Source organism: Danio aesculapii, chromosome 14 (genome assembly GCF_903798145.1).
Source record: "Danio aesculapii chromosome 14, fDanAes4.1, whole genome shotgun sequence".
Classification (NCBI taxonomy): Eukaryota; Metazoa; Chordata; class Actinopteri; order Cypriniformes; family Danionidae; genus Danio; species Danio aesculapii.
Window position 1 is genome coordinate 4,256,648 of NC_079448.1, and position 19,954 is coordinate 4,276,601.

Sequence of the window (19,954 nt, forward strand, 5' to 3'; positions counted from 1 at the left end):
AATTTATCTTTTTTTTTTCTAAACACACTGAAAAAAAATATTCAAAGATGATTCCTTGGATTTAATAAATTTTTTTACATTAAGTGGTTGTAAAACAATTTATTTGAGCTGAATTTAAGCAAACAAATAAAGTTGAACAGTGCTCAATTTAATTTGTTTGTTTAAATTCAACACAAATAAATTGTGTGCATGCAACAATTTTTTCAGTACATTTCCATCTGGATCCCAGTTTGAAACCCCCAAATTTTAGTCATGAAAAATAAAACTATATGAAAATAACGTTTGTGTACAACTATCCCAGTCAGACGGAAGCACAAATGAATAGAGACATGTTACACTGTGTGTTTTTGGATTATTGAAACCTTGTGTCTGTCTGAGAGTTCTCTAAAGAAAATCCACAACACAAACAACATTTAAAGATTTCACCAGAGTTCAAACATGTAACAGCAGTGTGTGTGTGTGTGTGTGTGTGTGTGTGTGTGTGTGTGTGTGTGTGTGTGTGTGTGTGTGTGTGTGTGCGTGTGTGTGTGTGTGTGTGTGTGTGTGTGTGAGGGGGTGGTAAAGTGGTAAAGTCAAACACATTTGGCCCAGAGTGACATTTACAGGGTTTGAGTGAACATCCCTCCTTTCTTTACTGCTCCTCATCGCCACGGGTTACACTGCTCTGCAACCAGGAATGAATGAGTGTGTGTGCGTGTGTGTGTGTGTGTGTGTGTGTGCGTACGCAAAAGAAAAAGAGCCCAAAGTCACTTCTGAGAAACGGCATCAAGCAGGAAAGTTATGTTCAGGCAAATGACGCTGACGCAAAACTAATTCAGCTCCTGTGAAAGAAGCAAACACACACACACACACACACCATAGCAGAGCAGACACAATGAGCAGACACTACAGCACACACACACACGGAGACGAGACAAAAAACACCAAAGCAAGAATCCTGAGTGTTTAAGTGCTGAAGGGCAGTGTTTGAGTCCTCAGATCATGTGTGTGATCATGTTGGCCCACATGAAAAAACACTAGAGATACATACTGCAGTGTTTTTGAACCGTTCTACAGTAAAGTATGTCAATTAATTTGCTGTGGTAATTCTATATAGTAACACAACAACTATAGTAAAATAAACAAACTAACCAATATACTATAATTTCAACAACTAAAGTAAAAATTGAAACATACTAGGCATGGGTCATTATAAGATTCTGACAGTGTGATAACCTCGGATAAAGCACCACGGTATTGTGATTACTGCTCTAAAATATGTTCTTTTTATACAGCGAGGGAAATTAGTATTGAACACGTCACTGTTTTTCTCAGAAAGCATATTTCTAAAGGTGCTGTTCATTTGAAAATTTCCCGAGATGTTGATAACAAGCAAGCAAATCCATATATGCAAAGAAAACAAAACTGATTACTGTAAAAATGATGTTATGTGTAATAAAATGAAATGACGCAGGGAAAAGGTATTGAACACATGAAGAAAGGAAGGTGTAGAAATGCAGTGAAAGCCCAGACAGCAGCTGGAATCTACATAAGGAGGATGAAGATGAAACAAGGGTGGACATTTCAGCAAGACAACGATCCAAAACACAGCCGAGGAAACTCTCAAATGCTTTCAGAGAAAGAAAACCAAGATGTAGAATGGCCCAGCCAATCACCTGACTCGAATCTAATAGAAAATACTAAATAAAGCTCAGATTTGATAAAGACCAACAGAACCATCACGATTTTTACACTCTGTTGAAGTCTTTTAGAGAGTTCTGAAGAACTTTTTCCCACATTGAACACAATTTATTTTATTTTAAGAAACATTTTTTGACATGGAGGGTAGTTTTCAGCTGGAGATACTGCTGGCCTAATAAACTAAATAAAATAGTTAAAACATACTGTCAGAAAGGTATAACAGAAAATTTTGTAGGTTGACTTTTCCAAACCACGGTAAACCCTGAAACCGGTTATCACCCATGCCTAAAATGTACTACAGTATTTATTAGTTTATCAGTACTATACTGTAGCATTCATTAACAAAGGCTGTCAATACTATATTATTTACAATATAATTCGTTTGTAGGCGTGCAAATGCTTACTTAAGTGATTATATTCGATACATCAGTAATATAGTTAGTAATATAAAACTATATTAGTAAGTTCTAAGCAATACTAGAAGCCAGATAGAAAGCCATAATTACTATATTTAATTTTTTAAAGAAATTCTTTTGTAGTGTTTATTAGTACACTGTAAACGATTATATGATCAGGTAGTCCTGACAGCATAAGTTTTTAGGTCATTGTAACTTATTCAACTGAGTTAATTATGTTCTAACCTAATTTTATAAGTTACGCAAGCTGTTTTAAGTTAGTTTAACATAATATAAATTCAATGGACTCATGAGGTTAATTTGATTCAGCTTAAAAATTTAAGGATTTTTCATTTCATTCATTCAGGATTCTCATTTCAATATCCATCATTTTGGACAGTATTAGTTACTTAATAATTGTTGTTTGTTTATTATTAATATTAATATTAGTAATCATAATTATGCAAATTTAAAAAAATATGTAGTTTTGGGGGGGTTCAAGTTTGAATAATTTAGTTTTAGTACATCATATTAATCTAAGAAAGAAATGTTGTTGTTGATGTTTTTTATATTCTCCTAGTCTTAAAAAGTGTCTTGCAAGCTTGAATATGTGTTTGGGAACCTAAATTGTGCCATTATGCTTAACAGTCTTTTGTTGTTGTCAAAACAATGACAATAAAAGTTTATTCTATTCTATTCTATTCTATTCTATAACACAGACATGCAGAATTCGCAGTTTAATATTTACAGACATTACTCAGTCCCTCCAGGATTTTGTCCAATTATACAATATATACTTTCATATTATATTATAAATAAAAAAATATATTATAATTATATTATAAAAATAATATATGTATAATTTTATTATCCAATTATATTACAAATAAAAAATAATATTTTTCAAGATTTCTGTGAAGTTTCACAGCAAAACACAAGAACTGAAGCAAATCCTGAAGTAAAACATTCTTCTTCTTGTTGTGAGGCGATTGCACCAACGTGCTGCCCATATATATATATATATATATATATATATATATATATATATATATATATATATATATATATATATATATATATATATATGATATTTAGAAATAAAATTTTCCAAAATTCATGACAATACGCATTATATTGCTAATTCTGTTTTTAATAAAGTCTGTTTTTTACATGGAGCATGGTAGGAAATACTAGCACCAATATACAATACCCTAGCAACCATGCAAAAAACTTAGCCACCACTCAGAAAAGTGTCAGAAAATCATCCAGTCATCTTAACATACTAAGATTTGTGCAGCTTCTCCAGGTTCCAGAAAACTATTTACAATACCCTAGCAACCATGAAAATCACACTATAGCAACCACTCAGAAAAATGTCAGAAAATACTACAATCAGGGTGTCATGGTGGCGCAGTGGGTAGCACGATTGCCTCACAACAAGAAGGTCGGTGTTTCGAGCCTCAGCTGGGTCAGTTGGCATTTCTGTGTGGAGCGTGCATGTTCTCCCCGTGTTGGTGTGGGTTTCCTCCGGGTGCTCCAGTTTCCCCCACAGTCCAAAGACATAAGTGAATTGGCGCTATAGGTGAATTGAATAAGCTGAATTGGCTGTAGTGTGTGAAAATGAGTGTGTATGGATGTTTCCCAGTACTGGGCAGCAGCTGAAAGGGTAAAAAATATGCTGGATAAGTTGGCGGTTCATTCAGCTGTGGCGACCCCAGATTAATAAAGGGACTAAGCCAAACAGAAAATGAATGAATGAATGAAAATTCCAATCATCTTCACGTATTCATATTTGTGCAGCTTCTCCAGATTCCAGAAAACTATATACAATACCCTAGCAACCATGCAAACCACCCTAACAACCACTCATAAAAATGTCAGAAAATACTCCAGTCATCTTCACTTATTCATATTTGCGCAGCTTCTCCAGATTCCTCCTCCATTAGGACTCTACAAGAGAAACAGTGATTGGAGCGAACGCATGATCAACACAAACACACTCGCTTCTCTCTGACACACTCGATCTGTCAGTCTCTCTTCTCTCTGAGGGATCTGAATGTCAACTCCAGCTCGGCGTTGATGAATCGCAGAGCGCTCGACTCCAGAATCGTCCTGGACAGCTCATGATAACACACCATTAAACCTGTTCATCACAGCAGAAGCGGCACACAAACGCCCTCATCCATCTAACTCTCATCACATCTCGCAGCTTTCAGAAGGACATTTGCTGGAAATCCTGACAGCTGGGTTTCTGAACGCCTTTCATACCGATGCGCAGAACGACACGCTGATTAATCAAGCTTCTGGGATAAATGTGCAGGAAAGCTTAAAGGGATAGTTCACCCAAAACTTTAAATGAATCCTGACATCGTTTACTCACCATTCACTTGTTCCAAACCAGTTTTTGGTGTAAACACAAAAGAAGATATTTTGAAGAATGTTGGAGTCCCCTGTAACCACTGACTTCCATAGTATTTGTTTTTCCTACTATAGAAGTCAGTGGTGACACGTTCCTAACATTCTGCAAAATAGGGATGCAAGATGACATTGCAGTATTTATTTTATAATTTTATATATATATATAAGAGATGAGCATCATGGAAATATGCAAGAAAATCAATGACAAATAATAAACACACGGCTGGAACTGCTACAATATAAGTGGTTGATGCAGATCTACATAACTCCAGTGGTATTGCATGAATATAATGAAAACATTCCAGACACCTGCATACGATGCAATGAGTTTAAAGGTCAATATCATCGCATACATGGGTGTGGAAAAATTAGACTTTTTTGGAAAGAAGTGAAAGGGATAGAGAAGAACATTTGTGTTAATATATTCCCCTGATTTTTAAAATTTCATTTATACCCTAAGGAAATCAAGATTAAAAAGGCTGAATATATATTTATAAATATACGTATTCTTCAAGCTAAACGAATTATTTATTTCTCAAAATTGGAAAATGTATGTACACTAAATATAGGATGTTGGCTGAAAGACATTGTTACAAACATGACAATAGAAAAGATAACCTACTGTATATACTAAGAGATAAATACAAGATCTTTGAGGAAGTTTGGGGACCTTTTAAATTGTTCCTAAAATGTGGTGGAAACAGAAATGTGTGGATCATCAAGCACTCACCATACAGCATGATCTCCAGCTTCTTGCGGTCGATCCTGAATCTCTCCTCCACAGAGTCCGGGTCTGAAGGCTCCTGCTGCTGGACTTCAGATGCTTCCTCGTCCTCATCCTCCTCATCCTGGTTCTGCTCTGCTTGTGTGGATTCGCAGGGCTCCGGTTCCGGTTCTGGAGACTCAGGCACTGTGCTGCTCGTCTCTGAGGCCGCCATAGCAAGACTGTGTGTGTCTGTGTCCGGCGGTGTGACCAAGGAAACAAGAAAAAGTGGGGCCCGAAAACACCCCCACCCTAAACACACACACACACACACACACACACACACACACACACACACACACAAAGAGAGAGAAAGAAAGACCTCAGAACAGAGCAATACACCACATCACACTTCACTAATAGGGAACATGAACAGAGGACAATCACATTGAGAACTCTTGCGAACTCTTAAGAGCTATCAGTGTGTTTCACAAAATAAAAAACGTTTGTATTCAGTCATTTTAACAAGAACCTTAAAATCTGTCATGAAATCAACTTTGACTCTTCTTATTTTTTATGTATATAGTAATGTTCATTATAAACAATGTATCTGCATTTTTTTGTAAAAATTAATTGCCCTTATACTGTAATCTTTAATAAAACATCAGAACCTCTCCCTTCTTGAAACCACTTTTCTTCACTTCTGGTCACATGGAATGCCTTTAGGGTGGGGCTATCATCAGTCTTTTAGGGCGGGGCTATCATCAGTCTTTTTGGGTGGGGCTATCATCAGCCTTTAAGGCGAGGCTATTAGTCTTTTAGGGTGGGGCTATCATCAGTCTTTTAGGGCGGGGCTACCAGTCTTTTAGGGTGGGGCTATCATCAGTCTTTTAGGGCGGGGCGATCATTAGTGTTTTAGACTGGGACTATCATCAGCCTTTTAGGGCGGGTCTATCATCAGTCTTTTAGGGCGGGGCTATCAGTCTTTTAGAGCGGGGCTATCATCAGTCTTTTAGGGTGGGGCTATCATCAGCCTTTAGGGTGGGGCTATCATCAGTCTTTTAAGGCAGGGCTACCAGTCTTTTAGGGTGGGGCTATCATCAGTCTTTTAGGGAGGGGCTATCATCAGTCTTTTAGGGCGGGGCTACCAGTCTTTTAGGGTGGGGCTATCATCAGTCATTTAAGGCAGGGCTACCAGTCTTTTAGGGCGGGGCTATCAGTAGTATTTTAAGGCAGGGCTACCAGTCTTTTAGGGTGAGGCTATCATCAGTCTTTTAGGGTGGGGCTATCATCAGTATTTTAAGGCAGGGCTACCAGTCTTTTAGGGTGGGGCTATCATCAGTCTTTTAGGGTGGGGCTATCATCAGTCTTTTAGGGCGGGGCTACCAGTCTTTTAGGGTGGGTCTATCATCAGTCTTTTAGGGCTATCATCTTTTAAGGTGGGGCATTTTAAATAAATAATTTTAGCAAGCAAATGTAATTTTTAAGTGTTTATTATTTTTTCAATTATTACATATTAAAAAGAGAAACTGAAAGTGCCTAAATTCCTCCAGAATTTACTTTGTAAATTATTTCCAAATGACAACAAATTCCAGTAAACCAGCACACATTCCTTCAGGACCATCTATAGCAATGTGCTGTTTGTTAGTTCCTGTAACAGTTTTCCTCTGCTTCAGGGGGAGGGGAGAGTCTGAGGAACAATACTGAACAATACCAGCACAGATCCTCCATTAACAGCCTGCAGACACATTCATTTACAGTCAAGCAGCAAAGATAAAAGTGTAAACCCAAAAACTAAAGATTTGTTTTAGATCAACATAAGTTTTTTCCTTTACTTTAAATCATCCCAAAATCATGTTGAAGTAATCAACAATATTGTCATTGTGTAAATAATACACAATTTTATAAATTAATAATAAACTAATAAACATTTGGTAGCACATTAGTTTACGTAACAACTTACAACATGTCCATCCCTTTATGACCACAGTGTACCCATCTTCTGATGGCTACTTCCAGCAGGATAACCCGCCAGGTCATCTGAGACTGGTTTCTTGAACATGACAATGAGTTCACTGTACTCAAATGGCCTCCACAGCCAGTTCTCAATCCAATAGAGCACCTTTAGTATGTGGTTGAACGAGAGATTCACATCATGGATGTGCAGCCAACAAATCTGCAGCAACTGCGTGATGCTATCATGTCAATACGGAGCAAAATCTCTGAGGAATATTTCCAGTACCTTGCTGAATCTACACCATGAAGGATTAAGGCAGTTCTGAAGGCAAAAGGGGGTCCAACCCGGTATTAGCAATGTGTCCCTAATAAAGTGGCCGGTGAGTGTATAATCACAGCAAAACAAAATATCACAACGTCAGATTTTTTGCAGCCCTATAGCCAACACAGGCTCATTCTGAAAACGTAGCCCTACAGAAGTTTCTGGAGACCATGAATTATGTAGCCAAAGGTACGTATGGCTGCATTTCATTTTTTGAAGCAAACGCTACGGGCGATATGACGCCATTCCTTTTCAGGCTTACCAGCTGACTGCTTACCTCCATATGGATGGTTCGCCATGTACATCAGCAGACTTAAGACGCAGAGAAGAGTTGACCACGACAACGGGGTTCGAGACCGGTGAAGAACGGTTCCAGAAAGCAGGTAAGACAAAAACAGAAACCAAAAAGTAAAATAAACAAGTAAATAACAGGGTGAGAATGTGGTAAAATCTGAAAACGTGGTCAAAAAATCAGACGAGGGCTTTTCTTTTTCTGGATTGCTTTTGAAATGTGTTGGTTGGGTTTAGAAAAGTGGGTGGGCCGGTGCGTCAGTCATTTAGTCAGTCAAAAAGTCAGGCAACAGTGGCCTCTGGTGGGTTTACGCGAGAACAGCGGGTGCGAATGGCACTCGCGAGAGAAATTTGAGATCTCAAAAAGCATACACAGCAGCCTCTCGTGGATTCGCGAAAATAAAAACTGCAGAAAAACATGCTGCCGGGACGTATTTTGCGGTCTCCAGAAACGTCTGTAGAGGCACGTTTTCATAATGAGCCTGGGTTGCCTATAGCCTAATTTTCATGTTTTTACAATCACACTAAAAGACCTTTTACTTGTTAGAAATGTACATCATACAACACAAAAGTATGTAGTAGCTTGTGGACAAAAATTAAGCAAAGTTTTGAAAATGTTAGAATCAAAGTCCTACAAAAAAACTGCACACAAACATTAGAAATGAAGCTTTACGGGGTTACATTTTTGTTGAATTATGTGATTTTTTACACTAAATATGAGCGAAAGAAACTTTTTCCCTGTGGTTGGAACTTGTAATAAAAAAATCTACTGATGCTTGACATCTGTTTTCCAGTCTGTCCATCTGTCCTTCAACACTCTCCTCAGCTCCGCTCAATCTCTCTTCTGCTCAACAATTCAATCCACATAAGAGCTGCGTGTCCTTCAAACTTTCTTAACTTCTTCAAACTTTCCTTAAAGGCTGACAAACCTAAATGTAGATTTCTCTCAGCAAACTCTTATCTAGTTTTAGAACAATGTTGTACACTGATGCTTTCAGATTATAAACTGATAAAGAATTTAAAATATATAAATAAATTGGGTGATTTTTGGGCATAAAATTAACAGTTAATTTAATAAACATGTTCATAATCCTAATTTAAACTACCGATGTCCACAAGCAACACACAAGGAAGTCATTTATTTTCAGCATAGACTAGTTCAGGGATGGGCAAACTCGATCCTGGAGGGCCGGTGTCCCTGCATAGTTTTGCACCAACCCTAATCAAACACACCTGTTTGTAGCTTTCTAGTGATCATGAAGACACTAATTAGGGTGTTCAGGTGTGTTTGATTAGTGTTGGAGCAAAACTCTGCAGGGACACCGGCCCTCGAGGATCAAGTTTGCCCATGCCTGGACTAGTTTGTTGCATTGAAATATTCGACTGTTGTGAATCCATGTATTCTTTGTGTCAGAAAGTATGGAGTGACTTGAAGGATGTCAAAACAGCACATCGGTTTACTGTCAGGTATTCGTCAAGTCACTAGTATTCTACTTCATCTAGTATTCCTGCACACACACATACAGAGTTTGACCATGTTGACGTAGAGCAATTTTTAAGATGATATAGTATAACGTAAAGTGTGCATAAACACAGTAAAAAACATGTTAATTAACAGTTTCCATATTTTGTGTTTTCCATTTATTCGTGGTTGTAAATTGCAGACACAGGCTCATTGTGAAAAACCCCTGTATACCTTTCTGGAGAGTGCAAATTATTTAGCCAGAGCTTTGTACTGTATGGCTGCATTTCGTCTTTAAAATAAACTCTACAGAGTGGTGTGATGCCACCAACAGATTCTGTTCCTTTTCGCCCTACCAGCTGACCGCTTACCTCCATGTGGATGGCTTTTCTGCTGTTACCAGTTTGCCCAGTAGGTCGCCATGTACATCGGCGGACTTGAGACGCAGAGGAGTTTACCGCGACGACGGGGTTCAGGTCCAATGAAGAACAGTTCCAGAAAGCAGATAAGACAAAAACAAAAGCCAAAAAATTAAATAAACAAGTAAATAACAGAGTGAGAATGTGGTAAAATCTAAAAACGTGGTAAAAAAATCAGACGAGGGCTTTTCTTTTTCTGGATTGCTTTGGAAAACACTGTTAGCTAGGTTTAGGGAAGGAGTAATCGGGTCAATCGGTGCTTTTGAAAACACTATCGGTTGTGTTTAGGGAAGGGGGTGGGTGGGGGATCTATCGGTCAGTCATTCAGTCATTCGACAGCAGCCTCTGGTGGATTTGCAAAAACAAAAACGGTGAAAAAAACCTTCTGGGACGTACTTCGAAACCTCCAGAAAGGTATATAGGGGTACATATCCATATTGAGCCCGGGTTGCAATTGCATTATGGAACCTTGATCTCTGCTCTGTTGACATTTGATGTAGAATATTACACAGAATATTATATTATAAACTCTACAGTTTAATAAAGTGAATTTTATTGACATTTTAATAGTTTGAAATTCTATAATGTATAAGATATCAAATATATTTGGTTAAATAACAGAAAATGTACTGGCAGTTTATTACAAAGTAATTGTAGCATAATATACTACATCAACCCAGACCATAATATTACTTCAAACTATTAAAAATGTTAACAAAAGTCACTTTCTAGAACTTCTGAAGGTTAAAAGATGTTGGAAGAAAGATCAAGGTACCATAATACAATTCAAAAGCATAAATAAATGGGGAAAAAAATAAAAACATGAATCACAAAATACAGAAAACTGCTAATTTACAGATATTTGTTTACAGTACATGCCCGTTTACACTTTACAGTTAGGTTATATTTGTTAATGTTAGTTGAGGTATTTAATAACTTGAACAAATAATTAACATTACATTTATTACTGCATTTATTAATATTTGTTAGTCATTAATGAACAAAGTCAATCATTGCTAGTTCCTGTTAACTGACAGTGTTAACAAGCAGAATGTTGGATTATGCTGTAGCACCATTTCAATAAATAATACAGCAAAGAAAGAAAGAAAGAAACCTGTAGGCTATTTGGTGCAGATATTAATTTGGCCAAAAATAAATGGAATTCTAATAGCTTGTAATGTTAATTACATTTTCAAAACAGTATAGCATGTTTTATATTAAATAAACATAGACACAGTTAACCACATCAATTCACCAAGGCAAAGATGAAATGTAGTATTTGTTTTCGTTCTTAAACTGTGTATATAGTTAATCACTAACGTTACTAACCTAAGCTGAAGACCGCAAACATGATCCAAACACGACTGAAAAAGAACAACGTTTGACTTGGAGCATTACATTTTGATACGAGATTGTAGATTTTCTGTTAAAAGCATTGCTAATCCACTCATAATAATTCCACAGGTAGGCTTACATGAACTCACCTTTCAATATCACAAAATGGCTGCCAAGAACACCAACGTCATCTCCCGCCACAGATATTCGCGCTCTTTGAGGTCAGGGAGTTTCTAATTGGATGTCAATATTAACTCGTTCAACGGAAAAACAACACAAATACATCTTTAAAGACATGTTTTCAAACATATTGCTCTGTTTCGGCATATTTACCAACACAATTAAGATGATTAATCCATTTTATTGCAATTTATTGTCAAGAAACGAGTTTTCCTCACTGCAGAGGTTGTCAAAAAAACTTCATGACAAAAAGCTTTTGGCGCCACCGTGTGGATCGACATGTCTACTGCAGCATTTGTATATCAATTTTATCTTAAATATAAAAGTAAGAAATCAGGTTTTAGATGTAATTTGACCACCAAAGATGTTATATTTTATTTTGTCTCAAACAATTTATCGGTGGAATTTATAATAAATCTTTTGATTTTATTTGGTAAATTTCATATTCATAAATGTAGTTGGAATAACTCTAAATATTGTTTAAGGTTTCTATAATAGATTTTCATTTATATAAAGACTCAGTCCAGAATATTAATATCAAGAAATATATATAATTGAATAGTAAACTTGCTGTCAATTGGGTAGGCTAAATCCTAATATCATTGTAAAGGTCTCTATATGTTGAAGTTGTCCAAGGGCGTAGCAACCGGGGGGGACGGGGGGGATCCGTCCCCCTCACTTTTAGAGACAGACCATTTAGAAACAGGTGATTAATAATTATATGAACATATGATCTCATACAGCTGTCCCCCCCACTTTTAAAATGTCCACTACGCCCCTGAAGTTGTCCTTTTATTAATTTTGATTATGTCATTTATATTTTAGTTTATGTTATTAGTTACATTTTGTATTTTTTAGATGTCATGTTTAAAGTGTATATTCGCTGTTGTTTAAATAATTTTTTTTAAAATCTCAAATATAAAAGACAAGTTTTTCTACCAGCGCAGAACTTTCAGAAATCCACTTAATAACTCATATATTAGAAACTCACATTAATAACCTGAAACTCCCTTGAGCGTTTCAACCCAAAACACAATATGAATGTAATTAAACTCATGAAGAACGAGGAAACGTGTAGTCATAGCAACAACATCAGACATATGAAGCATCACACACACACACACACACACACACACACACAAATCTCCAGCATTAGTAACGGAGTGATTTATTTCTCATCTGCATCTGTTTGATCAGGTCACACATCAAACAAAGAAGAAATCAGGAAAACTAATTGATGAATCATGTAGTGCGTGCTGCCCTTCAATCTACTTACACATGTTCACATTACCATATCAACAACCAATAGACAGTGTGGTAATCTAAAGTTTGTTGTGCATTATTGTAGCAATACAGTAATAAAACATGATTGTATGTGATAACTGATCCCGCAATCCTCTGGCCAATGGTAAATTCATTACAATTTCACTTTCATGCATGACAGAAATTCACACCGGTTCTACTGAACAGATGACAGCTGACCTTTAGGGGGAAAAAACAACTTAATAAATACATTACAAAGAGGCAGAGAACAGAGAAATGTAATTATGAGACGCATGAAAGCCTGAAAATGTGCATTCGTGAAAAACTGCAGCATAAATCTCACATAACTTCAGAAAACAGACCTAAAGGTGCAGCAGGTGATCAGCCAAAACGCTAACCATTAGCATAATAGCTTTGAAAACACAGTCTCTCTCCTGCTGTCCATAGCCATGCCTCCTGAAATCACAAACATCTGTAAAGATGACAGTAGACAACCCACTAGATCATGTCATTCGCCAATTAGAAAACTTTACTTCATAATGCTACAATTCCAAGCTAAAAACTGTATCTAGCACGGTTTTAGCACTGTAGCACTACTTGTCATAATGTGCAATGTTTCATGCATGTAAGGATCGCTCCTCTCACTCTCTTGTGCTTTGTCCTAAAGCAACTATGCTTAGTGCTTGGCCGGCTAAGCCATACTTACATGCTATTTCACAAAGAATATTCAAAGTAGCATGGTAAACAATATAGGGAGCACATCACGGGTTGTCATTGTTCAAAAATGAACCAATGTGATGTGGATATAAACCAACTTCACCTCGGTAAAGCAGGCTAGGCGGAATAGCGCTATTTACTGATGTTTTGTTGTTAAACTATATTAAAATCTACATTATCGTTGCTGTAAAAGGCCCTTATGAAACTGAAAATAGTCACATCAATAGTTCACCGGAAGATTTCAGTGGCTGAACAACACTTCTGTGCATATAACCCATTCATAACAACACAATCTACATCAGCTCTGCGTGACTAAAATAGTTTTAACACATAACATTACCTGTCTAACAGAAACACTTTAGCCATGTTGTCGTCCTTCCTCCAGCATGCAAAAGTAACTCCAATATTGATTCAGGATTTTTAGAAAGTTTTGATTCAGTATTTGTTTTTACCGCTGTCACTGAGTCTCACATGTGCACATGAACATGGTGTGGATCTGCGTGAACAGATGCAGATGTACAAATCTACATTTGTTGACAGACAGTTTGAGCTTTTGAGCAGAATTATGGGAATTATCGGCCTGATTAATTTTAATTAGAGATATGCCCAGAATCAGTGGTGTAAAGTAACTAATTAAAAAATACTCATATTACAGTAATTGAGCAGTTTTTCCTCAGGAATTATAATTTCTTGAGTAGTTTTAAAATTGTGTACTTTTACTTTCCCTTGAGTACATTTTTACTGCAGTATCGGCATTTTTACTCCACTACTTTCCTTCAACCTGCAGTCACTACTTTATTTTTTCTTGTCAATGGGGATTAGAAAAATCAGTCCTGCGAGTGCAATCAAATCACACATAGAAGGTAAATCACATCATGATGGACTACCTCAAGACATGGGCGATTTATAATTTCAACAAACTGTTTGGAAGCATTAAAAGTGTTAAAGAAGATGTTCAAAATCTTTACACACAATAGCCGCATTTCCACTATCGGGCCAGTGCGAGCCAGGGCTTTAATCGGGCCAGGCCGGGCCAATAGCCCGGGAGGTTGAGAAATGAGGCCGAAATCATGTCGCATTTCCACTGTCGGGCTAGTTGCTCGCAGCGCATCACGCAAACACCGCCCCCAGAACGTCCCCCGAATCAAACATCACACAACCCGTCACACAACCCGCCCACTTCAGCGGGAACAAAAAACTCAAATTATAACCACAAACACAACCTGGCATCACTACGAGAGCTGGAAGATGGAGAACACCGAAGCGATTGCTTTTTTACTGTTTGTGGTCTGTTGGTGTAAGGCCAGACAGCGATCACTGGATAAGGACATTCGAGTTCGGCGGCATTTACTACGAACACAGATTTTTCTTAGTGAGTTGATCAAGCGCGATAGCAAAACAAATGTAAGGGAAGAAAACATCTTGTCTCCTCTTTACCTGACAGGAAAACTCCGCCTTTGTACGTAACCCCGCCCCGAAGCCCCAGTTGGCCCTCCTTGGCCCAAGGTATTCGGCGGGCCGAAAAAGGCCGGACGCTGGCCCCAAGGAAGCCCCGCTTTGGCCCGATTACGCCCCGGAAGTGATAGTGGAAACGCGACTGGCCTTGGCTCGCCCTGGCTCGCTCGCTTTAGGCGCGATAGTGGAAACGCGGCTATTGACCCAGAGACTGTTTAGATGCATGTCACTGATGTGAAGATGACGGCTGTTTACTGTATGATGACTGAAATGGCCTTAAACACCCAGCAGGCACAAGACGTCAACATGACGTCAGATTGACGTTGTGCCCCAACGTCATAGGGATGTTGCATTTTGTTTGGAAATGAAAATCAGGTTGACGTCAGAACTCATCGTCAGGTCAACAACAATGTCCAACATAAAATCAACCAAATATCAACATCTAATGTTGTAACAGCTTGACGTTGTGTGGACGTAACCACTATTGACATTTATCAGACGTTAGATTTTGGTTGCCATACCTGATGAATAACTGTCAGTATATGACGTCAATATGAAATTGGTTTTAGATGTTGGGTCGACGTTGGATTTTGGTTACTTTCTAACAACCTAAAATCAACCAAATATCAACGTCATTTAACGTCATTATTGGACATCAAAATAACATTGTCCTTAGACGCTGGCTAGATGTTGAATTTTGGTCACCTGACATCACAACCTAAATCTAACCTAATAATAACATCATATGACGTTGTGTGCCTCCTTGCCAATAACTAGATGCACTACAGAATGTTACGTTTACACACATCCACAAATTACATGTAAACGCATCAGTTTTTAGGCAAGTAATGGTACTTTTACTTGAGTATGATTTTTCAGTACTCTTTCCACCATTGCCCAGGATATAAAAATACATATAAATACATTTAGATCATTTAGCTTAATCATTACTATTGGAATGGGAAGAGACTTTCAACCAGCACAACAACAAATGTTTCTGGAGACAACCACCTACTGCACCTTTAATACATCATAACTGAAGCTATACTGGTTACATAAAGCAAATATAAATAGTTTTCAGGTGAAATATTGCTTTAATAAAACGTTTTCCCTAATAAAATCCCCACATTTGTGTTTCAAGAATAATGAAATAATAAACCAATACACAGATCTTATGAAAACAGAATGTTTCAACACTTAATCATCACTTTAAATTGTAAATTAATGTTATAAAAGCCTCAGTACAGTAGAAAAAGAGTCTGTACTAATGTAAACACTAAAGATTTCTGTGTTGTTAGCTTGTGAGCTGCAACTTTTAAGAGATCATTTAACTAAAAACAATAATTACTCACATTCATGTTGATTTAACCTGCAGGTCTTTCTCATCTGAAACACTGAAAACGAAACAAAGCATTTACATTTCAATCAGTTTGCCTTTTCAAAGCATCACAGAAGGCCTGGAATTAAAGATACATTGATTGAATTATTAATAAATTGTTGGAGCTCGACAAAGAAGGTCCTTCAGCTTACGATGAAATGTAAAAATGTAGGGAAAAGGCAGCTGTGAAATAAAAATGCAGATATCCATAGCAGACCTTTATAAAATCAGAAACGGTCTGTATCAAATTCAGTTTCAGTCAAAAAGTCTTTCATTTAATTTGGAGCGTCACAGTCACTCGTGTCTTCATCACAGCAGGAAGGTCTTCATGTTTATGTTTGTTGTTGATTTCTGATCCAGTGTCTGTGGAAATCAGAATCTGCTCATAAATACTGGCAGAATTGTATCAGTGAGTTAAAGACCACCGTCCTGACAGACTCTGTTATCTGGTGTGGAGAAGCTCTTGTCTGAGCCAGCCAGGCACCGTCTGACGCATTTTATACAGTAGTTTAGACAACTCAATATTGCCATCGCTGTAGTAGTTCCTCAAAAACACCTGAGACTGACAGAGACACAGACAGTCAATGAGAATGTTGACGGTTATCATGATTATTATGCATTCATTCATTTCAAAACACTACTAGTTTAGAAAATCACATGAAAACTCCTTATAATTTTGTGGTTTAGACACAGTAAACATTTTAAAAGCGCTATTGAAATAAAGATGAATTGACCTGCTGCTCAGTAACCAAATAATTCAGCACAAAATAATGATAAAAATCAAGCAATAATCCGTATGTCTTCGGACTTAAAAGTAAGTGAAAAAAAGTTTGACATTTAAACATAAGTAATAATTTCAACCCACGCTCATTCTGAAAACATACCTCCACTGATTATGGGCTTTATTCGATGTTAAATGGTACTAATTTGAGTTTAAACACCATTTTACGTGACATGTATTGCCATACTACTGAAAGCAGCAGCAGATAGTTCACCTCGGATCTTGAAAATGAAAGAACTAGCAGACGCTTTGATAATGAACGTTAGACCTGTGACAACATCAGCCCCTCAGTAGCATATTAATAATGTTAAAGAGGTTTAATATGTATTAATTAAACTATTAGTAATTAAACTAAATTAATCAAGACTCAAAACCCACTTATTTAAGATGGCTTTTAATACTTAATTGTGTCTGCACTATTGTGTATATATGTGTATATGTGTATATGTGTATATTTTTTATATTATTTTTGTTTTATTACTCTTGTTTTATTGTACGGTGTCCTTGAGTTGCCAAAAAGGTCCCTTTATTACTGTATTATTATACAGTATTAAACTGTATTATTATTATTATTATTATTATTATTATTATTATTATTAATTAGATCAAAAACCTGTGTCGTTTCGTTGGGAATGCAGTGGCTGGTTATTAAAGGTTTCTGTCATGTAGCCTCGTGCTTAGTGCAGACAGAGAAATTGCTTGTTAGGGTTCGGTTTAGGGATAGGGTTGGTGTAGGGTGATAGAAAAAAAAAATATCACAAAAACAAGTGTGTGTGTGTTGTACCTGTGTGTCCATGTCTGGATATCTCTGTCCTTTACTCTTCCCTAAACACTTGGTCTTTCCTCCGTCCAGCAGCTGACACCAGAAGCCTTTCTTTGGGTTAAACCTACAAAACAAGATTTAGTTTAAGTTTTAAATAATCAACAGGACACATGTACTGTATGAAATGTAAGACATCCCATATGATACTATAGATAGTAAATTCCTGATATTTATTATTAAATGCTACGTCAATTACTAATCTGGACTAAAAAAAAATGACTTTTATTACAGAATTTCATTTCAATAGTTTTTTTTATAGAATACTTCAAGGCAGACCCTGATCTCACTTGTGTCATATCACTTTGCTATATGATTGGATTGTCATTATTAAATATGATTTAAAGTCCTTACAGCCAATAACTTTAAAGTAACCAAAACCTACAAACACAAACAGGACAAATGAATCATGTTTCTATTCTTTTTTTATCACATAACTATGGTTAACAGTACCACATGCTTTCTTATATATATATATATATATATATATATATATATATATATATATATATATATATATATATATATATATATATATATATATTCTTAATAATGAAGATGCACAATACTGATAAATCTGGGCACTTAAACTAAGACTTAATAATAAGGCACTTAATAATCATTTAAACTTTAAATTGCTTTAGGAATATTCAGACTGTATTTTCAGTGTTGTTCATAACAGCTTAGTAACAGACTTAATAGGTTAATTAGTTAATAGTTCAAATGCGAACATGTTCATATGTTAATCTGGCATGCTGAAATATTGATTGAAAATACTCTTCACTTGTTATAGGATTATTGTAAGTTAACAATATGTGGTAATGCTCGAATAGTTGCCATTAGTTCATTTAACTAAACTCATTATGAAATCTACGTGAAGTTTTACAGACTGAAGCTGCGGTCACACCAGAGTTTGTGTGTGCGAAATTCTGTCGTGCTGCGCTGCGAAAAGCGGCAGGATTAAACAAGATGTTTAGACATTAAAAAAAGCGAGCGATTGCTCCATGTTTTAAATTTCTGTCCAGAGAGGTCCTGTTTTGATCCTCGATTGGTCTCACGCAGTCCAGTGATGCGATTTCGCAGGTCAGAGTTCACCAAGCTTGAACTTTGCACCGCAGCGAACTGCGAATTTAACGCATGACCCTGCGTTTCCGGTCTGACACATTCACGTGCGTATGAATGGAAGTCTATGGAAGGAAAAGTCAAGTGTGACCGCAGCTTAATTTCAAGAGGAGCACGCAACATGATTGATCGCGGCTGGTGTCTCATCTGTAATCAGCAATAATCCAATCAGATTGATCCAAGCCTACAATAAATAGACTGATTTCACCCTACGGCCTTATCTTCGTTTTGGAAGAATCCTTCCTTTCACCCCCTCTTCTCCTTTTCCTCCTTTATCAGGCGGAGCTCTCGAGACCCACCTGATCTCGGACCCCCTTACATGCTCATTGACCAGGCGAGAGCCCTGGGCTCAATTATCTCCAAGCTCAGGGCTCTCTCCCAGGACAGCATGCCAAATAGCGTCAAGCAATATCTAAGTGCGAACTCTTGAAGAAAGCTTTTATTAATTAGCTGATGTTTAATTCTTAGTTAATGCCTAATAACACGTTAAAATCATATACAGTCGACGTCAGAATTATTATCCCTCCTTTGAATTTTTTTTTCTTTTTAAATATTTCCCAAATGATGTTTAACAGAGCAAGGAAATTTTTACAGTATGTCTGATAATATTTTTTCTTCTGGAGATAGTCTTATTTGTTTCATTTCAGCTAGAATAAAAGCAGTTTTTAATTTTTTATGAACCATTTTATGGACAAAATTATTAGCCCCTTTAAGCTTTATATTTTTCCATAGTCTACAGAACAAACCATCTTTATACAATAACTTGCCTAATTACTCTAATCTGCCTAATTAACCTAATTAACCTAGTTAAGCCTTTAAATGTCACTTTAAGCTGTATAGAAGTGTCTTGAAAAATATCTAGTCTAATATTATTTACTGTCATCATGGCAAAGATAAAATAAATCAGTTATTAGAAATGAGTTATTAAAACTATTTTGTTTAGAAATGTGTTGATGAAATCTTCTCTCCGTTAAACAAATATTGGGGAAAAAAATAAACAGGGGGGCTAATAATTCGGTCTTCAACTGTACATACATATACATATCAATACATCAATCTGTGTGATTTATTTATCAATTTTCCTCATAAATAATATGCAAATGTACTGATTTACTATATTTCACATTTGATCCCCACAAGATTGGGATTACAAGGCACACACACAATACAGTCACACACTCACAGAATCACAAGACAACATAAAAAAAACACAGAAAACTACATAACAGCTTTCACTAATATGATTAAATGGTGCTT

At 36.6% G+C, this 19,954-nt stretch overlaps 2 protein-coding genes across 2 annotated transcripts in view; both read right to left on the reverse strand.

The window, feature by feature from the left end:
* Positions 1–5,431, reverse strand: part of bicc2 (bicaudal C homolog 2) — a 40,325-nt gene extending 34,894 nt beyond the window's left edge. Inside the window, exon 1 of the mRNA XM_056472200.1 lies at positions 5,224–5,431. Within this exon, the coding sequence (XP_056328175.1) occupies positions 5,224–5,431 (208 nt within the window). The remainder of the gene's footprint in view (positions 1–5,223) is intronic.
* A 6,882-nt stretch (positions 5,432–12,313) lies between these two features.
* Positions 12,314–19,954, reverse strand: part of ndst1a (N-deacetylase/N-sulfotransferase (heparan glucosaminyl) 1a) — a 63,090-nt gene continuing 55,449 nt past the window's right edge. Inside the window, 2 exon segments of the mRNA XM_056471920.1 lie at positions 12,314–16,536; positions 17,540–17,642. Of these exon segments, the coding sequence (XP_056327895.1) occupies positions 16,417–16,536; positions 17,540–17,642 (223 nt within the window). The 3' untranslated portion in view covers positions 12,314–16,416.